General features: G+C 46.8%; 1 protein-coding gene across 1 annotated transcript in view; it reads left to right on the top strand.

Annotated features, from left to right (window-relative positions):
- LOC133410068 (uncharacterized) overlaps positions 1-22,637 on the top strand; it is a 44,733-nt gene extending 22,096 nt beyond the window's left edge. The window contains exons 2-5 of the mRNA XM_061690807.1: positions 13,098-13,202; positions 14,865-15,022; positions 17,501-17,622; positions 18,952-22,637. Of these exons, the coding sequence (XP_061546791.1) occupies positions 13,098-13,202; positions 14,865-15,022; positions 17,501-17,622; positions 18,952-22,637 (4,071 nt within the window). The remainder of the gene's footprint in view (positions 1-13,097; positions 13,203-14,864; positions 15,023-17,500; positions 17,623-18,951) is intronic.
- The last annotated feature ends 3,374 nt before the right edge of the window (positions 22,638-26,011 follow it).

Here is a 26,011-nt window from a genome sequence, read left to right as displayed (position 1 = left end):
CAACACCAGTTGCACTTAATAGAGTTTAGCAGCTACTCGGTGTGTGTGTGTGTGTGTGTGTGTGTGTGTGTCTTCTCTAAATGATCCCCCCTGCAGAGAGCGAAATAGATACGAGGAAGGCAGCGGGACGGGAGCACAGAGGCGTGCGGAGAAGTCGGCGACAGATGACAAGTCGGGAGGGGCGGGATGGCGGGAACACGGAGGGGAAATGAGCGATGGCGGCAGGGGGAGTGCAAAGATGTACGAGGAGGGCGGGCGAGCGGGTGGCTGAGTGGGAGCGCGAAATTAGTTAGGGAGCGAGCAGACGCGAGAGACATGAGGGATGGAGGTCAGGTTGCACGTTACATTTGTCACTTGGAATATGCGAACGGATGTCGGGAATGCGCTCGTCGGGCCCGTGCTCGTTGGCTCGTTCGTCCGCTTGATAAACAGCAAGTAGTCACTTTTTAAAGATGCATGCAGTCACAATGAATCGAGGTGAGGTTGCGACTCATCAAGATCGTGACGATTTACTCGCTACGATGTACTCACGCCAACACATAGCAAGAATGCTGCACTTAATATTGATGGGGAACAAATGCAAGTAAAGAGCAACGTATAGCTTGATTTTCCACAACCACAGCACTGTAGTGAAAAACATAATTCTGGGTACCCATCATGCTTTTTGCCATCTACAATGCCAGGACCGTCAGTGTGACGAATGGCACAAATTGATGTGAATTTCTTACCTTTTATTATTACCTTTAAAAGCCCTTTTCAATAAAAGTCAGGTTTTTTTTTCTAAATTTGCTTTTGAATTGCATAATATCCATCCATTTTCTGCACCGCTTATCCTCACTCGGGTCGAAGGCGAGCTGGAGCCTATCCCAGCTATCTTCAGGCGTAATTGCATAATACATAACTTACAATACCCTAAATAAAAATGACTAGCGCTTTACTTTTGCCCGGTGAGCCTCATTTTTTCAACCAACCTTTTTTTTTTTTAATTCACTTTCAAATTCTACTTCCGCATGACATAATTCTGTTTGTTTTAAATAGATGCCTCCCCCATCTGCAGTTGCGTAAATAATGGCCCCCGGCCACTGTTTTGGGAATTATGGCCGAATTTGAGACAGAGCTCTCATTAGCCTGCACATATGTACAAGTACTTACACTGAAGTGGTTCATGAAGATTGGGATGATTCTCAAGTCAGTTTGTGTGTTTCTGTTTTGTTTATCAGGTCGGCCCGAATGACGACGGCGTGGTAATTTAGTTTGGCCTCCACCAACTAGCGCACGCTAACGATGTTTACGCCATTAAAAAAATGAGGTCACGAAAGCCCAACACTGTTGGCGCTGGATTTACCTTCTTCAACCAGCAACGAACACTTTTTGGGTGCCATTTCACCTATGTTTGTATAATTGGTGTGTTCAAATGTGTTCAAGGAGACCGGGTATGTATTTTTCTGGTCTTTGTTACCATGACAACTGTGGCGGAGTTAGGGCGTTGCGACAAAGCGACCAGCTACTGAGTGTCGACGACTTTTCTGAACGCTCTAGCATCAATTTTTTGGAAAAAGCTGTTGCCACTTTTTCTCTTGTGTTGGTTATTGTTATTGGAGATTTGGAGATGTCCACGTGTACACCCCATAATTATTATGTAAATTTGCCCTACTGTTACATCTGATTGGGGCGGCGGTAAACAAGGTCTCACTCACAAAAACATTTTCAGAAATAGCCAGAAAACTGTGTCAGATCTGTTATGTTTACATTGGCATTCCTTATCTAACGCTGCACTGTGGCAATCTCGTCCGAACACACAAATAGCTAAGCAAAATTTTCTGACATTAAATTCAAACTAAAGATATGCAAATAAACATTATACGACCCTATTATGCGTGTCAGAACTGCCAACTTACAACCAAAGCCATTTCCACGGCTAGAACAGACAAAGAATTCAGCTAGAAAATGCACAATACCTTCCGGCTAATACTTGCTGTTTACACTTGTCATGTGACCAAGCACGGTTGCATGTACATGCACATCTGGCAGAGACTCTCCGTAAGTCCCACTAACAAGCCAGGCTAAACTTAGTTCGTCCCTCGGTCGAGTTGTATCACTTCACCGTACTGTACGTCCTTGTCAGCAGCGAATACGTTCAGGGCTTTGGCGGCACCTCGTGGCATCTTAGAGCGTGAAAAACGTCATCCAATCCACCAAATTGAGTCACCGCCGCGGCGTCTCCTGGCTAACGTTGGACGCATTAGCTTGCTCACACTTGGCTGCAAAGCATGAAGCAGGTGTCGCGGGAGCCCCAAATGCACCGGTAGGGCGTTAATTAGAACCGAGCCATGCCTGCCCGTAATAATACGACGATTACGGTCGGGAGATTTGTTTTTGCCAAACCTCCCTGGACCGTTAAGCGCAGAGGAGCAGCACCGGCTTGTTTTCTTGTTGAATTAATCCAGCGGCGGCCTGTGCGTTTGGTACCAGGGCCTTCGGTGGGGATTTACCCGACTTAATCCATGATTAATAGCACCGCTATTGTGTCGCAATTATGGAAATCGGCAATGCTAGACAAAAAGGCAATTTAACAGCACGGAACTGTCCCGCGAACATCTGGAGCATTTTACAATCAATATTTACTAAGTATCTTGTCACATGACAAAACATAACTAAAATACATCTTACCAGACACGCATTTCGCTACAAATGTGTTTTGCTCGTCAAACATGGCTGTTGCAAGTTTTGCTCTGACAACCATTCAGTGGACGGCAAACTTATGACATCATCAAGGACCAGTTTGCGAATTTGAAATTTGATTGGTTAAAGAAACAATCTTATTTCTAATAGTTGGAAGTTCCAGAGGCCAGCACTACTGACTGTGAAGGCCCTGGGTGTTCCATAACGAACACCATGTTCAAGCATAAGGGTGTCCACACGTGCACTTGGCACCAGGACACCCTAGGTCGCAGTTCCACGATCGACTTTGTGGTCGTCTCATCGGACTCGCGGCCGCGTGTGTCGGACGCTCGGGTGAAGAGAGGGGCGGAGCTGTCAACTGATCACCACCTGGTGGCGAGTTGGCGCCGATGGTGGGGGAAGATGCCGGTCCCACGTGGCAGGCCCAAACGTATTGTGAGGGTCTGCTGGGAACGTCTGGCGGAATCCCCCGTCAGAAGGAGTTGCAACGAACTTTGCTCGTTCCGGGGGATGCGGGGGACATCGAGTCCGAGTGGACCATGTTCCGTGCCTCCATTGCTGAGTCGGGCGACCGGAGCTGTGGCCGTAAGGCGCTCGGTTCCTCTCGTGACGGCAATCCCCGAACCCGTTGGTGGACACCAACGGTGAGGGATGCCGTCAAGCTGAAGAAGGAGTCCTATCGGGCCTTTTTTGCCTGTGGGACTCCTGAGGCAGCTGATGGGTACCAAGCGGAATGCAGCTTTGGTGGTCGTAGAAGCAAAAACTCGGGCATGGGAGGAGTTCGGTGAAGCCATGGAGAAAGACTTCAGGACGGGTTCGAGGAAATTCTGGTCCACCATCCGGCGTCTCGGGAGGGGGAAGCAGTGGACCATCAACACTGTGTATAGTGGGGATGGGGCGGTGCTGACCTCAACTCGGGACGTTGTGAGCCGGTGGGGAGAATACTTCGAAGACCTCCTCAATTCCACCGACACTCCTTCCCATGAGGAAGCAGAGTCTGGGTTCTCTGAGATGGGCTCTCCTATCTCAGGGGTTTAGGTCACCGAGGTGGTTAAAAAGCTCTTCGGTGGCAAGGCCCCGGGGGTGGATGAGATTCGCCCGGAGTTCCTCAAGGCTCTGGATGTTGTAGGGCTGTCCTGGTTGACACGCCTCTGCAACATCGCGTGGACATCGGGGACATTCCCTCTGGATTGGCAGACTGGGGTGGTGGTCCCCCTTTTTAAGAAGGGGGACCGGAGCGTGTGTTCTAGCTACAGGGGGATCACACTCCTCAGCCTCCCTGGTAAGGTCTATTCAGGGGTGCTGGAGAGGAGGGTCCGTCGGGAAGTTGAATCTCAGATTCAGGAGGAGCAGTGTGGTTTTCGTCCTGGCCGTGGAACAGTGGACCAGCCCTACACCCTCGGCAGGGTCCTCGAGGGTGCATGGGAGTTCGCCCAACCAGTCTACATGTGTTTTGTGGACTTGGAGAAGGCGTTCCACCGTGTCCCTCGGGGGGTCATGTGGTGGGTGCTTCGGGAGTGTGGGGTACCGAACCCCCTGATACGGGCTGTTCGGTCCCTGTACGACCGGAGTCAGAGTTTGGTCCACATTGCCGGAAGTATGTCGGACTCGTTTCCAGTGAGGGTTGGACTCCGCCAAGGCTGCCCTTTGTCACCGATTCTGTTTTTATGGACAGAATTTCAAGCCGCAGCCGAGGCGTAGAGGGGTTCGGTTTGGTGGCCTCAGTATTGCATCTCTGCTTTTTGCAGATGATGTGGTTCTGTTGGCTTCACAAGCCGTGACCTCCAACTCTCACTGGAGCAGTTTGCAGCTGAGTGTGAAGCGGCTGGGATGAGAATCAGCACCTCCAAATCTGAGACCATGGTCCTCGGTCGGAAAAGGGTGGCGTGCCCTCTCCGGGTCGGGGATGAGATCCTTCCCCAAGTGGAGGAGTTCAAATATCTTGGGAAGAACGGAACGGGAGATCGACAGACGGATCGTTGCGGCGTCTGCAGCGATGCGGACTTTGTATCGCTCCGTTGTGGTAATGAAGGAGCAAAGCCGAAAGGCGAAGCTCTCGATTTACCGGTCGATCTACGTTCCTACCCTCACCTATGGTCACGAGCTGTGGGTCATGACCCAAAGAACAAGATCCCGGATACAAGCGGCCGAAATGAGTTTCATCCGCATGGTGTCCGGGCTCTCCCTTAGAGAACGGGTGAGAAGCTCGGTCATCCGGGAGGATCTCAGAGTAGAGCCGCTGCTCCTCCGCATCGAGAGGAGCCAGATGTGGTGGCTGAGCGCATCTGATTCGGATGCCTCCCGTACGCCTCCCCGGTGAGGTGTTCCGAGCACGTCCCACCGGGAGGAGACCCCGGGGGCGACCCGGGACACGCCGGAGAGACTACGTCCTTCGGCCGGCCCGGGAACGCCTCGGGATCCCCCCCGGAAGAGCTGGATGAAGTTGCTGGGGAGAGGGAAGTCTGGGCGTCCCTGCTAAAGCTACTGCCCCCGCGACCTGACCTCGGATAAGCGGTAGAAAATGGATGGATATAACATTGCTTTGAATGTGACATCACTTCCTGTGTGTCTTCTTCTCTAAAACAGCCTTTGTTAACATATAAGGCCATCCTTGATGTTTGCCGAACTAAATTCATTTTATGATGGCAAATTGTGGAAAACTTCCAAGGCACATTTTTGGTCTTCCCTGTAACTACAAATTCAGTGGTGTTGGACCACTTCCTGTTGGGCAGGTGGTCTATTTACTGATTGATGGAGTGAGAGGCAATACAGAGGAAAGAGAGGGAGCGTTGAAAAAAATAAAAAAGACTGGGAGAGCGGGAGGAGAGATTTAACTGAAAGAGAGAGGCAGAGGAGAGAAAAAGTGAAAAATCTCTGAGCCATAATCTTCACTCAGCCTGGAGAGGCTTTGCCAAGCTGACCACGCACGCACACACACACACGCACACACACACACGCACACACACAGCTGCGTGGGCTACATTTAAGACAGAGTGAGAATCAATGCGAGCGCTGCCACTATGCATGATAATGAGAAGGGCCTTCTGCGTGTGTTCGCAAGCGACACTGTGTATGCACGTGTGTGTGTTCGTACTATGTTTGTGTGTGTGTGTAACTTCAGTGTTAGGGTTACTGTGTGTGTGTGAGGTCTAATCCCAGCTAAGTCTATTAATGTGTGTCTGACTGTGATAGCCAGTCGACGCTTGATTGTCATGTCCGTCCTCATGGTGGACCCGCGTATGCGCGGGTGTGTAAGGAAAAAGTCCAGAATTCTACCAGGGAGCGTCAAGCTTGAACAAAAGTCGCTCCATCGAATGTGCCCACGCACGGTGGACTTGTGTGTGTGTGTGTGTGTGTGTGGGGGGGGGGGGGGACTAGAAAACAATAGCGACGAAACCATGGCTAGGAAAAATGGTATCGACAAAACGAGAGCGATGGAAATTACAGCAAGGAAACCATAGCGAAAAAACTGATAGCGGCGAAACGAGAGCGAGAAAGCGATCGTAACAATTAGCGGCGAAAACAATCGTGTGAAAACGATCGCGACGGAACCGACGTGAGACGAGTGGCTGACAGCTGTCAATCATTCACGTCTTCCGTCATGTGATTTCATCATCGCAGCAGTCGTAGTAAAGTACATTGCGGACAAAGCGTTTGTGTGTGTGTGTGTGTGTGTGTGTGTGTGTGCGTGCGTGTGTGTCACAACACATGCAGCCCGCTCAGGACGGTGATGCAATATTCATATCAATATGGCTGCTGTCTCTTCATGTTTTTGTGGCGGCAGGACTCATTAAAGGGCCGGCAAAGAAATATTGTCTGCACTGTACTTTTTGGACAGAGCTGTCATCACCGTGTTTACTTTTGTACTCCATATGTGCAAATACGTTTTTTTATTTTTATTGCAATTTCCAAGAGGAGATAAACATTACTTAAGTGTACACACACTTGACCTTTTCCGTGATAATACACAGTTGTCATGTTTTTTTTACTTTTACACTCCATATGCACAAATAAGTGACATGCATTTTTTTCCCCAGATGTTTTATTTCTTAAAACGTGACATGAACATGCGACATAGGTTTGTTTACATGGCATCGGAAATAAGTTAAAATTGACTCGTAATTATTTGTTCCTTTCTACTTCTCACTGAATCGATAGCGGAGCATTTAAATCAGAATCCAAATGAAATGGAATTGCAACCTAAAGAATCCAAAAAATCAAACGGAATCGTGAGGTTGTCAACAATGCGCAGCCCTTCTAATCGCTGATTTAAAGGGACAGTATCTGTTTGTGCAGTAAGCTTAAAAGGTCGTTTGAAGAGACAGTAGCTACACCATATGTTACCTTAAAATGTGATTGAAAGGAACAGTAGTTGCAGATTACCATATGAAGCGATTTAATATGTGATGTATATCACCATACTCTGAAAGATGACTTTATGGAACGTTAGACGGGTGCTACCTTAAAAGGTGCCTTCGAGGGACAGTATCTGTACGCTCAGTTACTTTAAAAGCGAATGTAAAGAGACAGCAACTGTGTGTTACCGTAAAAGTTGATTTCAAGGGACAGTAGATGTGTGCTACCTTAAAAGGTGATTTTATAGGAAAGGTACCCGTACTGATTTCATTTAAAGAGACAGTAGCTGCATGTTAGCGGCATTTACAATGCATGCAAATCAAATAAGCTAAGTGTCACTTTGTCAGGTCGGAACTGACGACTCGAGTGGCTGTTTGGGCCGTCGTCCTAGCGACGGTGAGTCAGACTAAAAGGACTGTGACAGAAAAGTGCATCTGCAGATATGGGTGAGCAAAGGGTTGTCTGTTTAGAGGTTTATTTCCGCCACTCGGCGGCGCTGTGGTTGCCAGCCGAAGGACCGGGTGGAGATCTACCTTGCATTCAAATGACCTCAACGACGTGAGATGTGGCGGGCCAGGGTACGAGACCATGCTGACGAAGCTGTTCCTGCATCAGCGCTTCTCCTCGCGCCCTTTTCTTTTCTTTCACTCCCTCTCATCTCGTCGCTGTCGTTACTTTTGATCTTTTTTGTCGCCGCCGTCTCGCTCCTGTGTGGACGCGCTCACGCAAACGAGCCGTGAAGCGCTCTCCGTTAAGATACGCTCGCAAATATCGGGCCGTGTGTATTTATGAGTGTTTGCGCGGGGGTGATGTCATGTCTCGATCGGATCTGTACGGTGAACCCCCGTTTATCACAAGGAAACGTTCCAGATTCACTCACCATTGGGGAAAATATACAATATAGGCCCTCACACTTACTTTAAACGCAATTCAAATGAATACAACTCACTTCAATGTATTAAAAGATCATTTTTAAAGTAATGTTTCCTCTCTGTCGAGAAATGGAAGACAATCGTATGACATCACTTGGAGGAAACGAAATGAAGACTCGCTCGCACTGTTGTCCAAGTAAGAGTTTATTTGTCACTCGCAGTTGAAGTTTACTGTAAAACCGACACATAAAACAAAAGACAATCAATCGTCGTGTATTTAATGTTCAACCAAACCATGCATTACCAAAGGTCTGTTAGCCTGCCGCTAGGCAGAGGGCCCGGCAATTATAAACCTTCGCGCAACCTCTGCGGAAACGCATACGGAACAGCGACTCGCTCATGCACTCGCACAAACACGCACAGACACGCACGCTCACACACACACAATCTACATTACTACACGTCAAACACACGCTATCAACTCGTCAGCTATATGTTTTCAATGAATTCAAAACATTTTTAGTGGCTTTTTAAATAATTGCTTCATTTATTGGTAGCATCCATCCATCCATCTTCCGTAGCGCTGATCCTCCCGCGGGTTGCGGGCGTGCCGGAGCCGAGCCCAGCTCTCTTCGGGCGAGAGGCGGGCTCCGCCCCGAACCGGTCGCCAGCCAATCGCAAGGGCACATCGAAACAAACAACCGCTCGCACTCACATTCACATTCACACCTACGGGCAATTTAGAGTCTTCAATTAACCTACCGCGCATGTTTTTGGTATGCGGGAGGAGAACATGCAAACTCCATACAGGCGGGGCCGGGATTCGAACCCCGGTCCTCAGAACGGTGAGGCAGATGTGCTAACCTGTCATCCGCCTTATTGTAAGCAATAAAATAAAAAATTGTAAATTACGAATAAATACTTTTTTTTTTTTTTTTTTTTTATTTGAGCACATAAATAACACAATTAAAACGATTGATTTTACATTGATATGTTTCCCTTGAGAACAAAATGTTGCACACCCTCGGGCTAAAGTCTCTCTCTACGAACAGACGGAAGACAAACCACAAAATTCTCCGCCGTCCTGCGTCCATTATGGCGGGAAAGTCCCGCCTGGATCGTTACGGGAGCCGCTGTAATTCCATTAAGGCACGACTTATGTGGCATTATTCTATTAAATAAGCAACATTAAGTCAGGAATTATGTGGCGCTATTCAATTAGAATCAGAAGCATCCCATTTGCAGGATCCCGTGAAAGGCAGCAGCGCTTAGCGTGATGTCGTTCGAAAGGCCGCCAGGCCGCTTTAGCCGCTCGCCAGGATTTTTCCGCGTCCATTGTAGTCCCCGCCTAAAATTAAAACACACATGGGGTTCAACTGTATGGATTGTTTTGTTTGCTCTTTTTAAAGACCTCAAGGAGATTTGATTAAAGAAGACTATCGCATTTAAAGGGGAAAAAAAACAAAACAACCTTAACGTTTTAGTCCAGTGGAAAGGAATTTTACCTCCACCGGGCATTAAACACAAGGCAGGAGGTTGAAATGTTGTATGCTTTTGTTCATATGAACTGTGTATTTGTTTGCGACATGATTATTTTTTCTCACGCTGGTGCCTTGAGACACGAGCAGTTTGTCAGCCATTCAAATAAAATGGCTTCAAACGGATTAATGCCACACCCGGTTAAAGTCAGACAAAATAAAACAAAGAGAGTTAAACCATGTGTATTGGAAACAACCACATTGTTTTTCCTGAGGAAAGTCTCCTTGGCTTAATGCTAACAAACAGTTAAAAACGCCATAGGTGGGCTAACCAAACTAGCGTTGATGGACACAAATAGTGAATTCAGCACATACAGAACGAACAGAAAAGTACTCACGGGCATATATCCATTATAAGTAATATTACCGCAAATTACTGACTCGCTTACAGTAGATGTGAAATTCTTCTTTGTTTGTTGCTGCATGACTGTATTATACTGCCCCCAGGTGGCCAAGGCATGCACAACCGAAGGCGCCACAATGAATTATGATGTAGAGACTGTTTAATCTTTACATTTAATTTAGTTAGGCTCGTACTATATGTTTTTAAATAAGTAAAATTTACACTTGTGCTGTTTGCCTTATAAAGCACATTACAAAACATTTTGTTGCTTTTTAGTGAGGCTGCAACGCATTAATGGCATTTCCATTCATTTGAATGGGGAAAGATGATTTGAGGACACTGTATTATTATTACTCGTAGTAGTAGTAGTAGACCTCAGAAACTCCTCAAATAATTATCGCAAAACCATCCATCAACTAACCAACCATCATGGTTGACCGGTTTAATTCACAGCAGCGCCGCCTACAGGACGCACAGAACTACTGAGTGCTGTCACGTCTTTTCTTTCCAGATGCTGATTGTTTGAAAGGATCTAACGGTTATAGCGCCACCTGGCGCTTTGGCATGTGACTGACAGCCAAAATAACACAAATATCACTGTGTTATATTAAAACATAATTAAAAGAGAATAATAAGATAAGCTGCTTTTTTTTATGAAGCGTAATTACTGTATGTCTGTGTGTTGGATGTGAGCCTTTAAGAGGCGTGGCCTAATATTTGACATGAGGCACTGGAGTCGGGCTGGCTGGTTCGTCTGCGTGTGAGCAGCCGAGTGTGAATTGTGGCCTACAGCAGCTCCTTGCGAGTCTTTTTCGTTTCCAATTGGCAAATAAGTCAAGTTGTCATCTACCCGGCAACAAAATGTGGCATCTCTTTACGTCCGTTTTGGGCACGAGCGGCTCGCGGTTCTACTCCTGTTCGGAACTTGTTCTCTCTTGTCGTGCGTCCAATTGTAACCATGGCAACCAAACGTCTCCCTAAGTGACTTGTCTCCTGGGACGAAAGTCGACCGCAGCCAACCAGGAAGCTGAAACAAGCGCTAAACTTGTGGTCATTGATGTGTTTTAATGAGCGTCGTTCGCAATGTTAGAGGAGAAAAATGCATTTAATAATTCATTCGAACGGCGTTTCTAGAACGGTTCCGATAAAAAGTGACCTGGAACTCGACTCCAAACGTTCCCTACCGCATCTGATGTCTCAACCTCGTCTAATAACTCGCTCGCCTTTCATTGTTTTGCGCTTTGATGCTGCGTGTTGCCGCTTAGCGCTCGCCGGGCTCGTCTGTTGCTGCCGGAAAACAAAAACAGAGATCGGCATGAATGAGCGCTAATGTTTTTCTAGCCAATTAGCTACTTTCGGAACCTACTTCAAACCGAGACGTCTCGCCGCTCTCGTCTAATGAAACAAAGCCGACGGCGGCGCCTCATTGCGGATTCGACGCTGTGAGACTCCAAAGTGTGCGACTGCTTTGTGAGCTGAAAATGAACTTGACGACTGACACGTCTTAACAGGGAACCTCCGGCTGTTCGCGCGCACCCCGCCCCCCCTCGGGGAATATGCGTGCGTGAGCCGTAGCACGAAACGGGATTACAGTTTTAACTCCGCTGCCTCTTAATCTAATCGACGGAACTATACCGCACAAATGAGCTCGTTTCCATCCGGAATCAACGAATTTGACAATTTGGAGGACGGATTTCAAACAGATTTGTTTGTGTGTGTGTGTGTGTGTGCGTGCGTGCGTATGCGTGTGTGTAATTGTCCGGTCAGCCGCTCAGATTGCGGATCAATACATGCGATTAAAGGGTCCTTTAGCAATCGGAAGGCATCGAGACGCCATCGCTCGCACGCACGCAAATGAAAAGCTCCAGTGTGATAAATATCGATATCGATCGAGCGTGAGCATGGAATACATTTGACGTTAGTTACGATGATCGTTCGCAAGCCCCGCCCGACTTAGTTTTCCTACGCACGCGCATTGAGCAGATGGCGCACGCGTTCGCTGGAACACCGACAGCAACATTTGTTGTCATGGTGACTGACATGTCTGAAATGAACTCGTTATGGAGTGAACTTGAACTTAATCAAAGAAGAGATTCTTATGATTCTTATGAAGAGATTCTTTATGGACTTGCACAAAAAGGCTGTATAAAAATAAATAAGCTATTAAAAAAAGCTGTCCACTGTAATTCTCTGACCAGGGAATAAATGTCGCGTTTTACAGTCAAACGATTTGAACTTCCTGTTTAAACTTCAGCTGCTACTGTAAAAAGACAAAAAGAAAGACGCGCTAATTTCGTTGAGGAACTGTAAACGCAGCCGTCCGTCAAGCAGCTGAAATGCGAAATATGGAAACGCGTGTCGTAATGTGCGTCGGGCAAAAGTGCAAGCGACATTTCCAGTGGGCCCGAAAAGTATTTAGTCAGCCGCCAATTGTGCAAGATGAGAGGGGGCCTGTCATTCTCCTCACAGGTTTGAGGTTGCGGACGGGTGTCTCTTCTGCCGATCATGAGTTCAATTGATGCAGGTCACGAGTGGAGGACAGACGAGCCTCTAAAAGAAGAAGTTACAGCTCTGTGAGAGGCAGCGGTCTTGCTTGTTTGGAGGTGACCGAATCCTCAATTCTTTCAAAATCAAACTGCGATTTTATGGATTTGCTTTTCTTCTCATTTTGCCTCTCATAGGTGGGTGAGGTACATCTATGATGAACATTGCAGGCCTCTCATCTTTTTAAGTGGGAGAACATTTTTGCTGGCTGACCAAATGCTTTTTTTGCTCCGCTGTGTACGTTTGCACATTTCTATGTGTATTCACAACATTTAAACATGCATTCACCTTTCTACATGCACGGAAACATTTCGAGAGAAATTTAAAGTGGATATATAATAATAATAACAATAATAATAATAATTATATATATATATATATATTTTTTTTTTAAACTCCTTTATCAAAAATAAATCAACAAATACAAATTCTATATTCAAATGATCAGTGTTACAGGAACAATGACAATCATTAAGCCAATTATTTGTATGAACAACATTTGTACACACAATAAGATCGTGTCCATTCGAATACTTCTCTTGAGTCAAGCTCGTGTCGGTTGACTCTCAGCTTGTGTCATTGTCATTTGTTTCTTTATTTCTTAGTACGACCCGTGTGTGAGTCACCGTCCTCTGCGACGTGACCTTTTTCCATGATTTTTCTTCCTTTCCACCAGCCAGGAAGCGTCCACGTTTCTCTCATAGCCACACTCAATAAGAAGTCACTTTGTGTGTGTGTGTGTCTGTAACGTTGCGTGCGCAGGATGAGGGCGCCACCCGTCTGTACTGCGAGCTGTGCGACAAACAATACGTGCGACACCAGCAGTTCGACAACCACATCAACTCCTACGACCATCACCACAAGCAGGTGAGTGGGCCGGGCTCACACTCTCAATAGTAATGGTAAGTACGGCATCTTATTTTTTTATTTTAGTTTCTTTATACGAAGTGTATAACGCAGGGGTCAACTCCCTTCTCTGGTCGCACGGCCGAGCCGGGCGGCGGCAACGATGAAGCGGCCATTTGCCGCTTGAATGGCTTCATGAGCTCCTCTGCACATTCGACGTCCGCTGGCCGCTCCTCTTCCCCGGTCGCCGTCGCTTGCCGCTTGCCGCTGTACACACTCAATCGTAACGGAAGTATTTCGACGTAAATCTCGACTTTCACGGTGAAATCCGACCTACGCGGAAAATCGTGTTACGCCGCCAGCGTGGGTACGGAACTCGTTCGTAAATCGAGGACTTCCTGTATCCGAATATATTTGTGTCGAGTGTCACAGCTTGACGACTTAACTTTTTCGACTTGAAAGTGTTCGAGCGCAGACAATTGAAGGATTTTATGGCATTGCGTGTAAAATAAATAAATAGATACTACTGCAATACTTTTTTTTTTTTTTTATTGAATATGGGGATTAAAATGTATCTGACAAACTCGTGTGTAACGTATGGAATACAACATAGCAATAAATGCAATTCAAAAAGATCTATACATACTGCTATATTTGCTATTTGTTTTTATTTTTTTGAATTGAATTGATGGAAAAAACAAATAAGCAAAGGTGGCAGAACTTTTGGACCATTTAAAGAATAAAATGAATGAATATACTTTTTAATTTATTAACAAAAAAATCTTGCTTTTTGGTTGGGGTTTTTCAAAATAAAACATGGAGTAACATGAATACACATTTTTTAAAAATCCTGTGCAAAATTCTTGAACTTGACATTGAATGTAAGATTTTTATATAAATTCAGAATTCAAAACACATTTTAAGTAATGCAAAAATTCTGTGGCAAACTTGATAGTATATTTGTAGAGTAAATGTGTGATGTGTTTTGACAATCAAAATGAGAACTAACATGAATCTTTAACGTCAATAATATTTGCCAATGTCATCTGTAGTGCGGCTCTATTTTGTAACACACACACACACACACATTACTCAACCTTCTTTAAGTACTTAAAAGTTTGTCCGGTTTGTCTGTGGTCGGGTTTGTCTGCGATATAAAACTCCACTACTTTTATTATTATTATTATTATTATTATGATATACAGAATGATATTGTCGTTATGATGATTACTTGCGAGCGTGTGTCACTATCTCTGCGGCGCAGACCGCTCGGAATTAAGCCGGACGCCACCAAAGCTGACACTTGAGCGCACTCGCACATTTACACAGTGGGGAAAGCTTTACCACCGACTCACGCACGCACGCACACATCGCACTACACACACACTGCAACATGCACACACAAACACACGCACTCGCTAATGCACACATATATATACACTGACACTGCAACGCACACACGCAAACTAACACAGAAGCACACAGGCCCAAACACACTTGCTATTTTCCAACATTGTCGCTTTGACTTCCTCCATTTGTTCTCCAGTGACGATGTTACTGCGACGACCGTTACGGCGATGTCGTCGTAATCACGACGATGACGATTGTCGCCGCGTCGCGATCGTGTGGGCGACGACCGTTGCGCCGATGTCGTCGTAATCACATCGACGTATGCGATTTCAGCGTCTGAAGGAGCTGAAGCATCGCGAGTTCTACCGAGCGTTGGCCTGCAGGAGGCAGCGGAGGCGAAGGGAGGAGCGCAGGGAGGAGCGCTTGCTGAGGAAGAGGCTCCAGCATCATCATCATCATCATCATGAGGAGGAGAAAACACAAGAGCGATGGTGAGGAAGACAAACACAAATATATAAAATATCCCAAAACACTCGAATATCATTTCCAACTCATCTTACAACATTACCCTTCAAAAGAAATAATGCCTTCCACATGATTGGATTTCACAAAATGCAGCAGAAGTGCACGCGTACATTCGCATGCGGCAAAGACTCTCCATAACTTCCACTAACAACCCAGACTAAATTAGCTCCTCCCCAATTTACCGAGCTTGTCTCTCATGTGTCGCTTCAACGTTCTTCCGTGACGCGAAACTGTACGACTTTCCTGTTTGGCTGCAGCTTTGGTGACACCTTGTGGCACCTTAGGGCGTTTTCAAAAAGTTAAAAAAAAACGTTGTTTTCTTCAGCGAATGGCGAGGGTTAGTTTCACGGGGAAAAAAAGCCGCTAGATTCATCTTTAAAATCGCAAAAGTGCGCAGGTTACTCAAAAAAGGTTCAACATTTTTTATTTATTTTATTAAATAATTGGTGTATTAATCATTCTTAAATGATTACAATGCAATTTCAAAATGATTTATATTTATAAAATGTCCCAATTGGCTGGAAATAATATAATTAAAAATATGTATAAAAAATTATAAATACATTGAACATATTTATTCATTTTATTAAATAATTGGTGAATTGATTATATTTCAATAATTTTTTTAAACAAAAAATCAAATGAGAATGAATTATTATATTGTATGCATGTATTGTATTGTATACATAATATATATTTGATTTCATTTTACGAAATAACGGGTTCATTAATTGTTAATTATTTAAACAAAAATATGTATTGAATTATGATTCCATTAAAGTTAAAAAAATACATATACCTTTGAAATTTTTTTTAACGTGAGCACAAACGTTTGCCAGCCCTACTCTTTTTCTACGCTGCTCTGCGATTGGCCGAGGCGTGGCTTAGCGACCTATCCGTTAGCAGTCCAACACGGGGGAAGCCGAAGACACGTCAAGTGCAAAACGTGCAACGCCGTGCTGGAAATGAGAGGGCGCTGACAAACAGACGAGCGGAGCGCCGAGTTTTCCGAGCGCCCGTGAACGCAACCCTCCCCCTCGGAGCAGCGAGTCGCAACCGGAGCGCGCCCACGCAAGAAGAACTCCAGCCTCTGCCAGAAAGTCGTCCCCCAGGAGCACATCGCACTCTTGAAATCCAAGAATGAAGGGAAGAATTTCAAAGTAGCTCGGCGGAATACGCCGTAAACGCTTCATGTGCCAGGAAAGAAGATCATCGAGGGGGCGCTCGCCAGAAAGCATGGAAATAAAAATAAACTCCAGTCCAGAGGTGTCAGATTAATTTTTGTGGTGGGCCACATTGTAGTTGCGTTTTCCCTCAGAGGGCCGTTATAAATGTGACAAAATATAAATGTTAAATCGCCTCATCATTTTATTACGTCTCACTGACAAATAGATGGATAACTACATTTTAAAGCAGACGTCAACGATGATAGTTTAACGATTGATCAAGTAACTCAGAAAACAAATGCTCGCAATATGGCAACATCAATCTTTAATACATATGACAATTTGAAATTTTGAACAGATTTTAGCAACAATCGTGGAAGTTGACACATGATTTGCTGTCACGGGCCACATAAAACGATGCGGTGGGCCGGATCTGCCCCGGACCTCGAGTTTGACACCTGCTGTAACAGTAGGCGTATTTAATTCAGTAATTCCTTCATGTGCCACTAGAGGGAGGCCGCATATGACCGCTGGTACTTGGACCACAAGTTGAGAATTGCCGATCGAGGTGAACGCAATGACTTTCAGAAGTCCAAGGGAAAGCTTGCAGTCGACTAAATTGACTGGAGTTTATGTCGGCTATCATTTTACGGTTTTTCGTCAACTGAAACTAGAAGTTGTGAAACGGCGGCTAAAACTAAGTTACATTTTAGTCCAATAAAAATTTGCTGTCAAAATGAACACTGGTTTACAGTTACAACCATAAACCTACAATTGTTCGCCGTTCCAAGCACAAACATGCAATTGGTCACAGTCACAATCACGTTTACAAACATCCAATTGTTTATCGTCTCAACTGCAAGCACACAGTTGTTCACAGTCACAACCCCAAACGTACAATCGAGGACTCACAATCCGCAACATGCAATTTTGTTTACACACACAAGCGCAAATATGCAATTAGCGCTCATCACGGCTCACATTCCCGCCGATGCGCAATTTGCAGTCGGCAATGAAGCTAATATGCATATTTTTGGAATGCGGGAGGAGTACCCCCCCCGCAATTCGAATCCCCAACGTTTAGAAGTGCGAGGCAGACGTGCTAACCGTGAGAAAGTCGCGTTTGATTAAAAGAACGAGAAAGTCGTGTTTCAGCACGGCTGTGCGAGGACGCCGCGCTGCCGCAGAGCGAGCGAAAGAAGAGCCGAGCGTGACCAGACCAAATTGATTTCCAGCTTTCGCTCTCTTCCTCAACCCCCCGCCCCCTCCTCTATGCAGCGCTCCGGGTTCGGGCCCCATGTTCCGCTCCACCACCGTGGCGGTGGAGCCGGCGAGCGCGATGGAGAAGTGGAGCGACGTGCACGCCGACAGCAGCGACGCCGTCGGAGCTCCGGGGAGAGGTAAGAGCTCTTCGTCCACTGAAATCGCTGAAATACTCGATGAGGGGATTTGCTCCATCGCCGTATCAATGCGTCACGTCATCAAACGCATCGACACACAAACTCGCACGCTCGTCAGTCCAATTGCGTCAACATCGGCCGTTTTCCCGCCGGTGCCGTGAAAGAAAGGAGAAAGTATTTGCCGCCTTCTCAAATGTTTCTTTTTTTGGAATCGTTTCCCCGCTTTAATGTTTAAGATCAAGTCAAGGATGCAGGTATACTATCATCACGGTGTCAAGGTTGGTCATATTGAGGATTTGCCGTGAAAAAGAAGGTGCGGGGGCCCCTCTTGGCTGCTGGCGCCGTGAATTCTTACCCCAGTTGAAGGTTGAGGCAGGAAGGAGCCAGAAATCAATTCAGGAAACTTCCTGTCACACTTTCGCTGAAGTTGGCGCTGGAACCTTGACGCCCAGCAGACCCTCCAGGCGATTGAAGCGGTTCAGCTCGCTTCTATACTATTCCTATTTTGAAATAAGTCACAAAACAAGCAAAAGTAAAACAATGACTCTTTTCCTGAGCATTGAGCGTCGAATATCATTCCATTGTGTACCTAATGAAGTGACTGTCGGGTGAACAGGGACTTTGCTTTGTTAGAATTGAAGACGAAATTCTTTGGAAAAAAAATAAAATAATGAAGTGTATCATCAGTGGGAGTTTTAAAGAAATGTCACCGGCGCATAAATATTCATCAATGTTCGCCAAGGTTTGTCCTTTTTCTCAACAGATGGAAACATTTGTTTTAAACGTACGCAATAATGAGGAGGTCGAGGAGGAGGATGTCTGGGAGGTGGAGGTCTAGGTGGAGGAGGAGGTGGTTTGGGAAGAAGAGAAAGTTTAGGAGTGTGCGGAGGTTTAGGATGGTGAGAAGGAGGTGTCGGAGGAGGGAGCGGCGCGCGAGGAAGTCGCCCATTTAACATTTGCATCCTCGTCCCGAAACGACTGCCGTATTGGAAGCGCGCCCCCCCGCGGGTGCATAAATCCCGCGCCGGGCAGATGAACGCCTGGCAGCTCGCCGGAGGCGCCCCAAAACCGATCTCCAGAAATGGATATTACATATGAAAGAAAAAGACACTTCTAAGTAAGCCTCACATTCGCCAGCGCGCTTATTTCTTCTCAAGTGCGTCCCACGCTCGTAAATCACATTGCGATGTGAGATGAGCAACAAAAGTGATGCCCAGCAGCCAGATTGCTGAAAATCATCTTCTCCTCATCTTTGTCTTTTTTCACATGTAAATGTAAACTGTCTTGTAATCCTCCATTTTCTTCTCTTCCCCCCCCCCCTTCCTCCAGATCCTCAAAGCTCACTGCTCCTTCCTCTGGACGCCGCACCGGGAAGCCGACTCATGAGCGACACGCGGTGGCTGGACGATAACGCCGTTCCGTCCGGCGACGTCACGAGCAAAAACGCCGATACCGGCCAAAGCGGCGCCTTTAACAAGCTCCCTTGGGCCCCCAGTTTCTTAAGCGACACCATTCGAGCCAATAACATCCACCCTAAAGCCTCCCTCGCCAGCAGGGGGCGCCCCGTTTGCTTCTCTCTGCCTAAAAGGAGCTGCGTTCTGCTGCACCAATCGGCCGCCGTCTTTATCCAAGCTGGGCGGAGTTCGCGAGACGGCCAAAAGACGACCCAAGAAGTGGACGGGAAAGTCGCACCGCAGCGGGTCTCGGCTGCACCGTGGGGCCGCGCTTTGGCCAGAGAACTGGATGACAAGATGAACGCCGCCTCGTCTTTATGTAACCGCCACCACGGGACCGGCGCCCAAGTCCGCGTGGGAGGTGGGACGGGTGCCCGAGACGCCGGTGTCAGTATGAATAGAGCTGCAGTGGTTGGTAGACGTGTGACAGAAGCCCAAGATGGAGGTGGAAGTGGGCTTGGAGCCAAAGTTAGTATCGGATATGGAACCGAAGATGGAGCCCAAGTAGCCGGCCAAAGTGGGACAGGAAACCAAACCAAAGTAGAAGGTAGGACAAGAGCCCTGAATAATGGTCGAAGTCGAACTGGGGCCCAAGTTACTGGAACACAAACAACCGGTAGAAGTGGGACTGGAGCTGAAGATGGGCGTGGAAGTAGAACTGTTGCCCAAGACATTGGTGACTATGGAGCTGGAGCCCCAATCAATGCAGAAGGTAGTACCAGAGCCCAGGGCTGCGGTCAATCTGTGACTAGAACTGGAGTCACTCAAGATAGTGCCGGAAGTAAGACTGGAGACCGAATAATAGGTCAAAGTGTCACGGGAGCCCAAATCAAGGTGGGAGGTAGTACCAGCGCCCAGCACAATGGTAGGTGTGGAACTGGAGCCGAAGTTAGTCCTGGACTTGAGACTAGAGCCATCCAAGATAGTAGTGGAATCAGGAATGAAGGCCAAGTTACTTGTCAAAGTGGGCTAGGAGCCCAATTCTTTCTAAGCTGTGGCACTCGAGCCCAAGATCAAGGTGGAGCCCAAGTCATCGTTGGTTGTGGGGCTGGAACTGTCAAAGATAGCGGTGATAGTGGGGTTGGAACCCAACCAGCTAATGAAGGTGGGACTGGATCTGATCATCACGTGACCAGCAAGGTTCCAGTACTACTACCACCCACTTTGGCGTGTCCAACTTCTGGCTTTGAAACCTCTGACAAAGCTGATTTTGTTCAAAAGCTACATTGTCCCACTCCCGCTGAGATCCAACAAGCAGGATTTGTGAACCGAGCCAAAGACGTGGGTCAAAAACAATCGCCTAGTTCTCCTTCGGGTCGGCCCGAGGAGCCTTTTTGTCCTGTCCTGAGCCGCGACGGCGGCCGCGTGCTGCTGTGGCCCTCGGAGATGGTCCGCTACACCGCCAAGCTGTCGCCCTCGCTCTCCTACAGCGTCAACCCGCTGCTGTACGACTTCCGAGCGCACGCGGGCGGCCGTAGGGAAGCGGGGAGGAGAATAAAGCCATTAGTGATCAAACACGACGGCTTCCGACAGAAGCGGGAACGCGGCGGGGGAGAGTCAGATGAAAGCCGGGATGGGAATGAAGGAGGACAGGCGGGAAATCCTCTGGCAGTCGCGGGCCGAGGCAAAGGTGGCAAAGAACTCAGCCCATTTCCACACGCCGACGCGTTCAAATCCACCCGTGCTGGACCGGGGAAAAGGAGGAGGAGGAGGAGGAGGAGGAGGAAAAGGGGAGGGCTGAGGAAGAGGGGGAGAAGGAAAAGAGGAGAGGAGATGAAGAGGAAAGAGCAAGGGAGGAGGGAGATAATAACTAGTTTCTGTGAGATGGCGAGGCTGGAAAGAGAGGACGCCGGAACAGAAAAACGGCTATTAAGTCATCTGGCGGCGCGGCGGATGCTCACAGGCCTCGAAAAAACGCCGAAGGGGGAGGAGGAGAGATGGAGAGCGGAGAACGACGCGCTATTAAGTCGTCTTCCCGCGAATCGCTGTAATCGCTGCACGCGGGCGAACGCGGGGGCCGGCCCGCCAACATCCTCCGAGCGACGTCTCTGCGGGGGTGCGGCGTGTAATGCGCCGATTAGCCCCGCCGTCCGGACGCCACGCTGTCTCGCATCTACGGTCGACCCCGCCGGCGCGGACACGAGGCCGCGACGCAAACATCAAGACGGAGACCAGCGAGGGCGGGAAGGTAAGACGTGCGGGAATCCGAGTGAGATTAGAGCTCAGGAGGCGAGAGTGTGCGAGGCGGCGATTAGCGGTGTCTCGTCCCCCCGCGGAGACGCAGCGTGCGAACGCCAAATCCGTCTCTCGCCATCTCGACACGCGGAAGCAGCATGCGATGCAGCGATTAGCCCTGACCCCCTTTCTTTTAGAGGCCCAGCGTGTGCTCGCAGACGAACGGCGGCGGGACGTCATCGCCCTTTCGAGGCACAAAAGATAGAAAGCGAGCCGAGCGTCCCGTCGGGATGCGCAAACACTACACGCGCCTGCGAGGATCTTTCACGGGAAGTGAGGTGCGGCGGCAAGAGGAAGTGGACAGAGTGTCTGGAAACCAACGCTTGGAAGAAACGCAAACGAGGACGACGACAAACCAGAAGAGTCGTCGGCTTTGGTTTCAGGAGAACTTCGGACTCAACGGAAACGAGCGACGGAAGCAGCAAAGAGACAAAACCGAGAGACGCCTCACCTGACACGACAGATAAAGTATGCCAGGACGCTAACGATGAGCTGCGCCAAGATACCGACAACGGCGTCGGCGATAACGGAATACTCAACGACACGCGTCCCGAGGACGCCGCTCGTGAAGACGACGTCATCGAACCTGAACGCCCGCACCGCAGCGCGGAGGCGAATCCCGACGACTTCTCACCTGACAGGACGGGCGAAGTGCGTCGGGACGCGAACGACACGAGCCAATCGTCTCGCCTTGATGACATCGCGGGACGATTTAGTCCCCCCTGCGTCGTGCCTGATGGGCGTCGTGAGAACGTCCGAGGAGTTGGCATCGACTCCGTCGATGCGCCTCCTGAGGACGAGACTCGTGATAATGTCGTCCCTGACGCCCCCATTTCAGAAGCCAAACCCCCTCAAAGCGAGGGTGACAATGACGGTCAGCATTGCGAGAAGGACAGGTCGCCGGATGTCTCCTCGCCGAAGGACGAGCGTCCAACCGGCAGGCGTCAGGAGGGCAGGACTGTGGAACTTTTCTACCCAGAGAAAAGGCCTCGTTTCCCCCGTGGCCTCCCTCCAGGGTGTGTCCCCCTCCGGGGGCCTCTCCTCCTACCGGCGCCTTCCTCCTTCTCCTTCCATCACACCGTCATCCGGCACCACCTATCCCTCGTGCCCCCGCCCCTCCCGCTCCCCTCGCACCCCCACCTGCTGCCACCCTTCGCCCCCCACCCCCTCGCTCTAAATCCACCGCCGCCATCTTTCTTCGCCTCGCCACCCATCCATCTCCTGGACGCTCCGTATCCCCTGGGGACGGAGTTTCACCCGATGCTGAGTCGCCACCTCCTGGCGCCCCCCCACCCAGCCGCCCTGCCCTTGCAGGTGTTGTTCTAGTTGCCATTTTGGAAAGGCTTTCAAGACGCGCAGAGTAAAAATGGCAACGTCATTGGCTGGACTCGTTCACTCATTACCTGCTCCCTAATCACGTTACAGTGAAGCCCCGCCCCTTTACGGCAGTGGATACTTTCTGGAATCACCCGTGATAGTTGGAAATCTGCAGTAGCGAACCCATAGAAAATGTGTACAATTAATATAACAATACTCACGGGCATATGTTCTTTATCCTCTGCAAAGAACGACTAATACAACCCCAATTCCAATGAAGTTGGGACGTAGTGTTAAACATAAATAAAAACAGAATACAATGATTGGCAAATCACGTTCGACCTATATTTCATTGAATACATAGCTCCAGCCATAAAATTCGAAGTTCATGATTATTTGCTCAAAATAATCAAGTTAATATATATAATAATCCAGTTAATCAAATTAATATCTTGTCTTTGTAGTGTATTCAATGAAATATCGGTTGAACATGATTTGCCAATCATTGTATTCTGTTTTTATTTATGTTTAACACAACGTCCCAACTTCATCGGAATCGGGTTTGTATTACTGCAGGTTACTGAGAACCGTCTCCATGTATACATCCGTGCTACTTTAATCATTTTTTTTTAAAGTGCTATTATTTCTCTCATTTAAAAAAACATTCAAATGGTCTTCATAGTTTGCTCAAAATTCCAGTCAAAATTGTGGGGGGACGAGTGAATGATTTACGCAGTTACTGCGTTCGGAATCATTCACTCGTTCCAAACTCCCGAATCACCATATAGATTTTTTTTTTGTTTTTTTGTTTTTAATAGTGGCCCTAGATAGTTCCCCAAATTGTCCACTGCAAATCCCTGTCGGGGGAAAGGAAGGAGTGAATGATTCTGAACGTGGCCAATTTCTTCTTCACGCCTTCTCCAAATGAGCCGCAGGTGTGCGGGCGGCGATGTAGTGCGACACACAGCTGTGCTCCTTTCCCGCCCACGTGTTGCATTTCAAAGCAGCCACCCGATTGCAACAACGGTGGGGTGGGGGGGGGGAATTGAAATAAAACGGCATAGAAGAGGTGAGAGCACCATTTGTACAAAAGTATTGGGACACCCAGCACGTGGAGAAACCAACGCGGAGGCGTTTTGCAACTTTGACAGCTTGAGCTCTTTCCGCAAGATGTCCGGGCGTGCTCTTCCACACCAAACTCGTCCCAGCATGCCTTTTATGGATCCCGCTGATCTTCTCCAAACTGCTCCCACGTAAGCGGAAGCATACAAAATGTCAAACTGAATGAATCTGTTTCAGGGAGTCTGAGAAAAACAGAATTCGTACCAAAACCAAAGCAATGTTTCCTATGGGAAATAATGTAAATCCAATTCATTGTTTCCAGATACCCAAAAATATTGACAAATCCTGCCTTTTATGGTATGATTTGTCAATATTTGTCAAACTTCACCTTGTGTGACTTTCTTGAGAACTTGCCGTCGGGTCACTTTGGCCCAAACGCACACCGTTGACTTTTGACGCAGACGGGAAATGCGACTTCGTGTGCCGCTCTTGTCGCACTTTTACGTTGTCACTCCTGCAACACAACAACAACGAGTTAACGACACAAACTGAACAACGGCGAGTCCCTTTTTAATTTATTCGCAAACGTTTTTGCTCAAGAGACACGTTTGATTTTTAAAACGGACAGGTGGACCTGGTCGTTGATGGATTAGGTAAAAAAACAAAAGTGAAATTTGTAAGTCAAATATCTTTTTTAATAATAAAACAATATTTCTTTGAATTAATTTAATTATAGCTAATGAACCAATTATTAACCGTTTATTGGGCTGTTTATGCTACTATTTTAAAGTTTACAATAACAATGGTATTATTGTGAATTATTCAATGAGATAAATGAGTGAGAAAATAAGATGTGCATGTAAAATTTTTTTAATATTGAAATATGAATTCATGCTCATTTTTGACAGTGTTTAAAATGAATTTATTTAGACTTGATTAACCAATTAGTGAAACAAATGTGCATGTAGAATTGTTTTATTTTGCAGATGTTTTAGTATTTTATCATTTACAATAAATTCAACATTTCTTGTATGTACTTGAGTTGTTAATTCTACTAATATTTGTTACTGAATTACAATGACGAAATTAACAGGATTGAATTAGATAGACGAATCACAAGTCATAATATTGTAATATGGTTAGTTTCGCCATTTTGTTCTCTAAAATCGGTTGAATAAATTGTATGCATTCATTTGTGTTTATTCATTCATATAATTGGTTAATGTATTTATTGCAACTAAAAAAAAAAAAAAAAAAACATGAATAAAATAAGCAATTTGACATGTTACGTTTAACATCCTGATCAATCTTAATTAAGTGAAGTATACTTATTACAATTTAAAATGAAATCAAATAAACTATTCTTCAGCCCCATTTTAAGTTTGAACTCAAAAGTTTGGTACTGTCTCTCATGAGGTGGTGTGCCGAACAAAACGTCCGCTGACAGAGATAGTCAACTGCGAATTGGACGTCCCACTCTGTCGCTGTCCTGCACATCTGACCATATGAAAATGTTTTAAGACTAGAAGTTGCACCACCAACGCCGCTCCCGCCATTAGCCCCCGAAGCGGGAGCCTTGTTGGAGTCCCCTGTCGTCATGGTGACGCTGAGAGACTTTCTGACATATGTTGCTAACAAGTGTGACGTTGTCCATTGCTACTATCAAAAAAAAAAAAAAAAAAAGTGTCAACGAGAAGATAAAAAGTCTACCTGGATGTATTTTTGTAGAGCAGAGCCTCAGTTGAATGAGGCTCACGTTTTATATTTTGTGCTCATGCTACTAATTATTGCTACTTAGTATTCAAGCAACTGCTTTCCTTCTTCTTCTGTTCCACTAATAACAGGAGGGAAAATGGTTTCGAAATCTTTGGCGCAAAGTAAACATTATTGATGCGCTTGTCTCGATACGTGGAAATGGAAAATGAATAATAAATCATTCGACTTGATACCAAAGTGTCTTGTTTGCTTTTTTTGCAAGAAAAAAAAAGAAATTGAAGAAAGAAAGAAGTTTGCTCCCCTGAAAAAAATGTACTGGAGAATTTGCTGAAATAAGAACAATAGCAACAACAATTTGACCAGAAAAAGAAAAACCACTCGGGAGATGTTTCTGTAGAATGCAAATACACAAAATACACACAGTAAAAGAAAACAAAAAAACTTTTAGATTGTTTGAAAACGGTCTTCACACGACGATGTTATTACATTTGTTTCACCACGGCAACGTCATTGTTACAGGCTTTACATCACACACAATGCACACAAGACCTTAGTAAGTACGTACGGTCTCGTAATAATGGACGGCCGAGGTTCGACATTATTTA

Source organism: Phycodurus eques, chromosome 11 (genome assembly GCF_024500275.1).
Source record: "Phycodurus eques isolate BA_2022a chromosome 11, UOR_Pequ_1.1, whole genome shotgun sequence".
Classification (NCBI taxonomy): Eukaryota; Metazoa; Chordata; class Actinopteri; order Syngnathiformes; family Syngnathidae; genus Phycodurus; species Phycodurus eques.
This window is presented reverse-complemented; position numbering and strand designations above follow the sequence as displayed.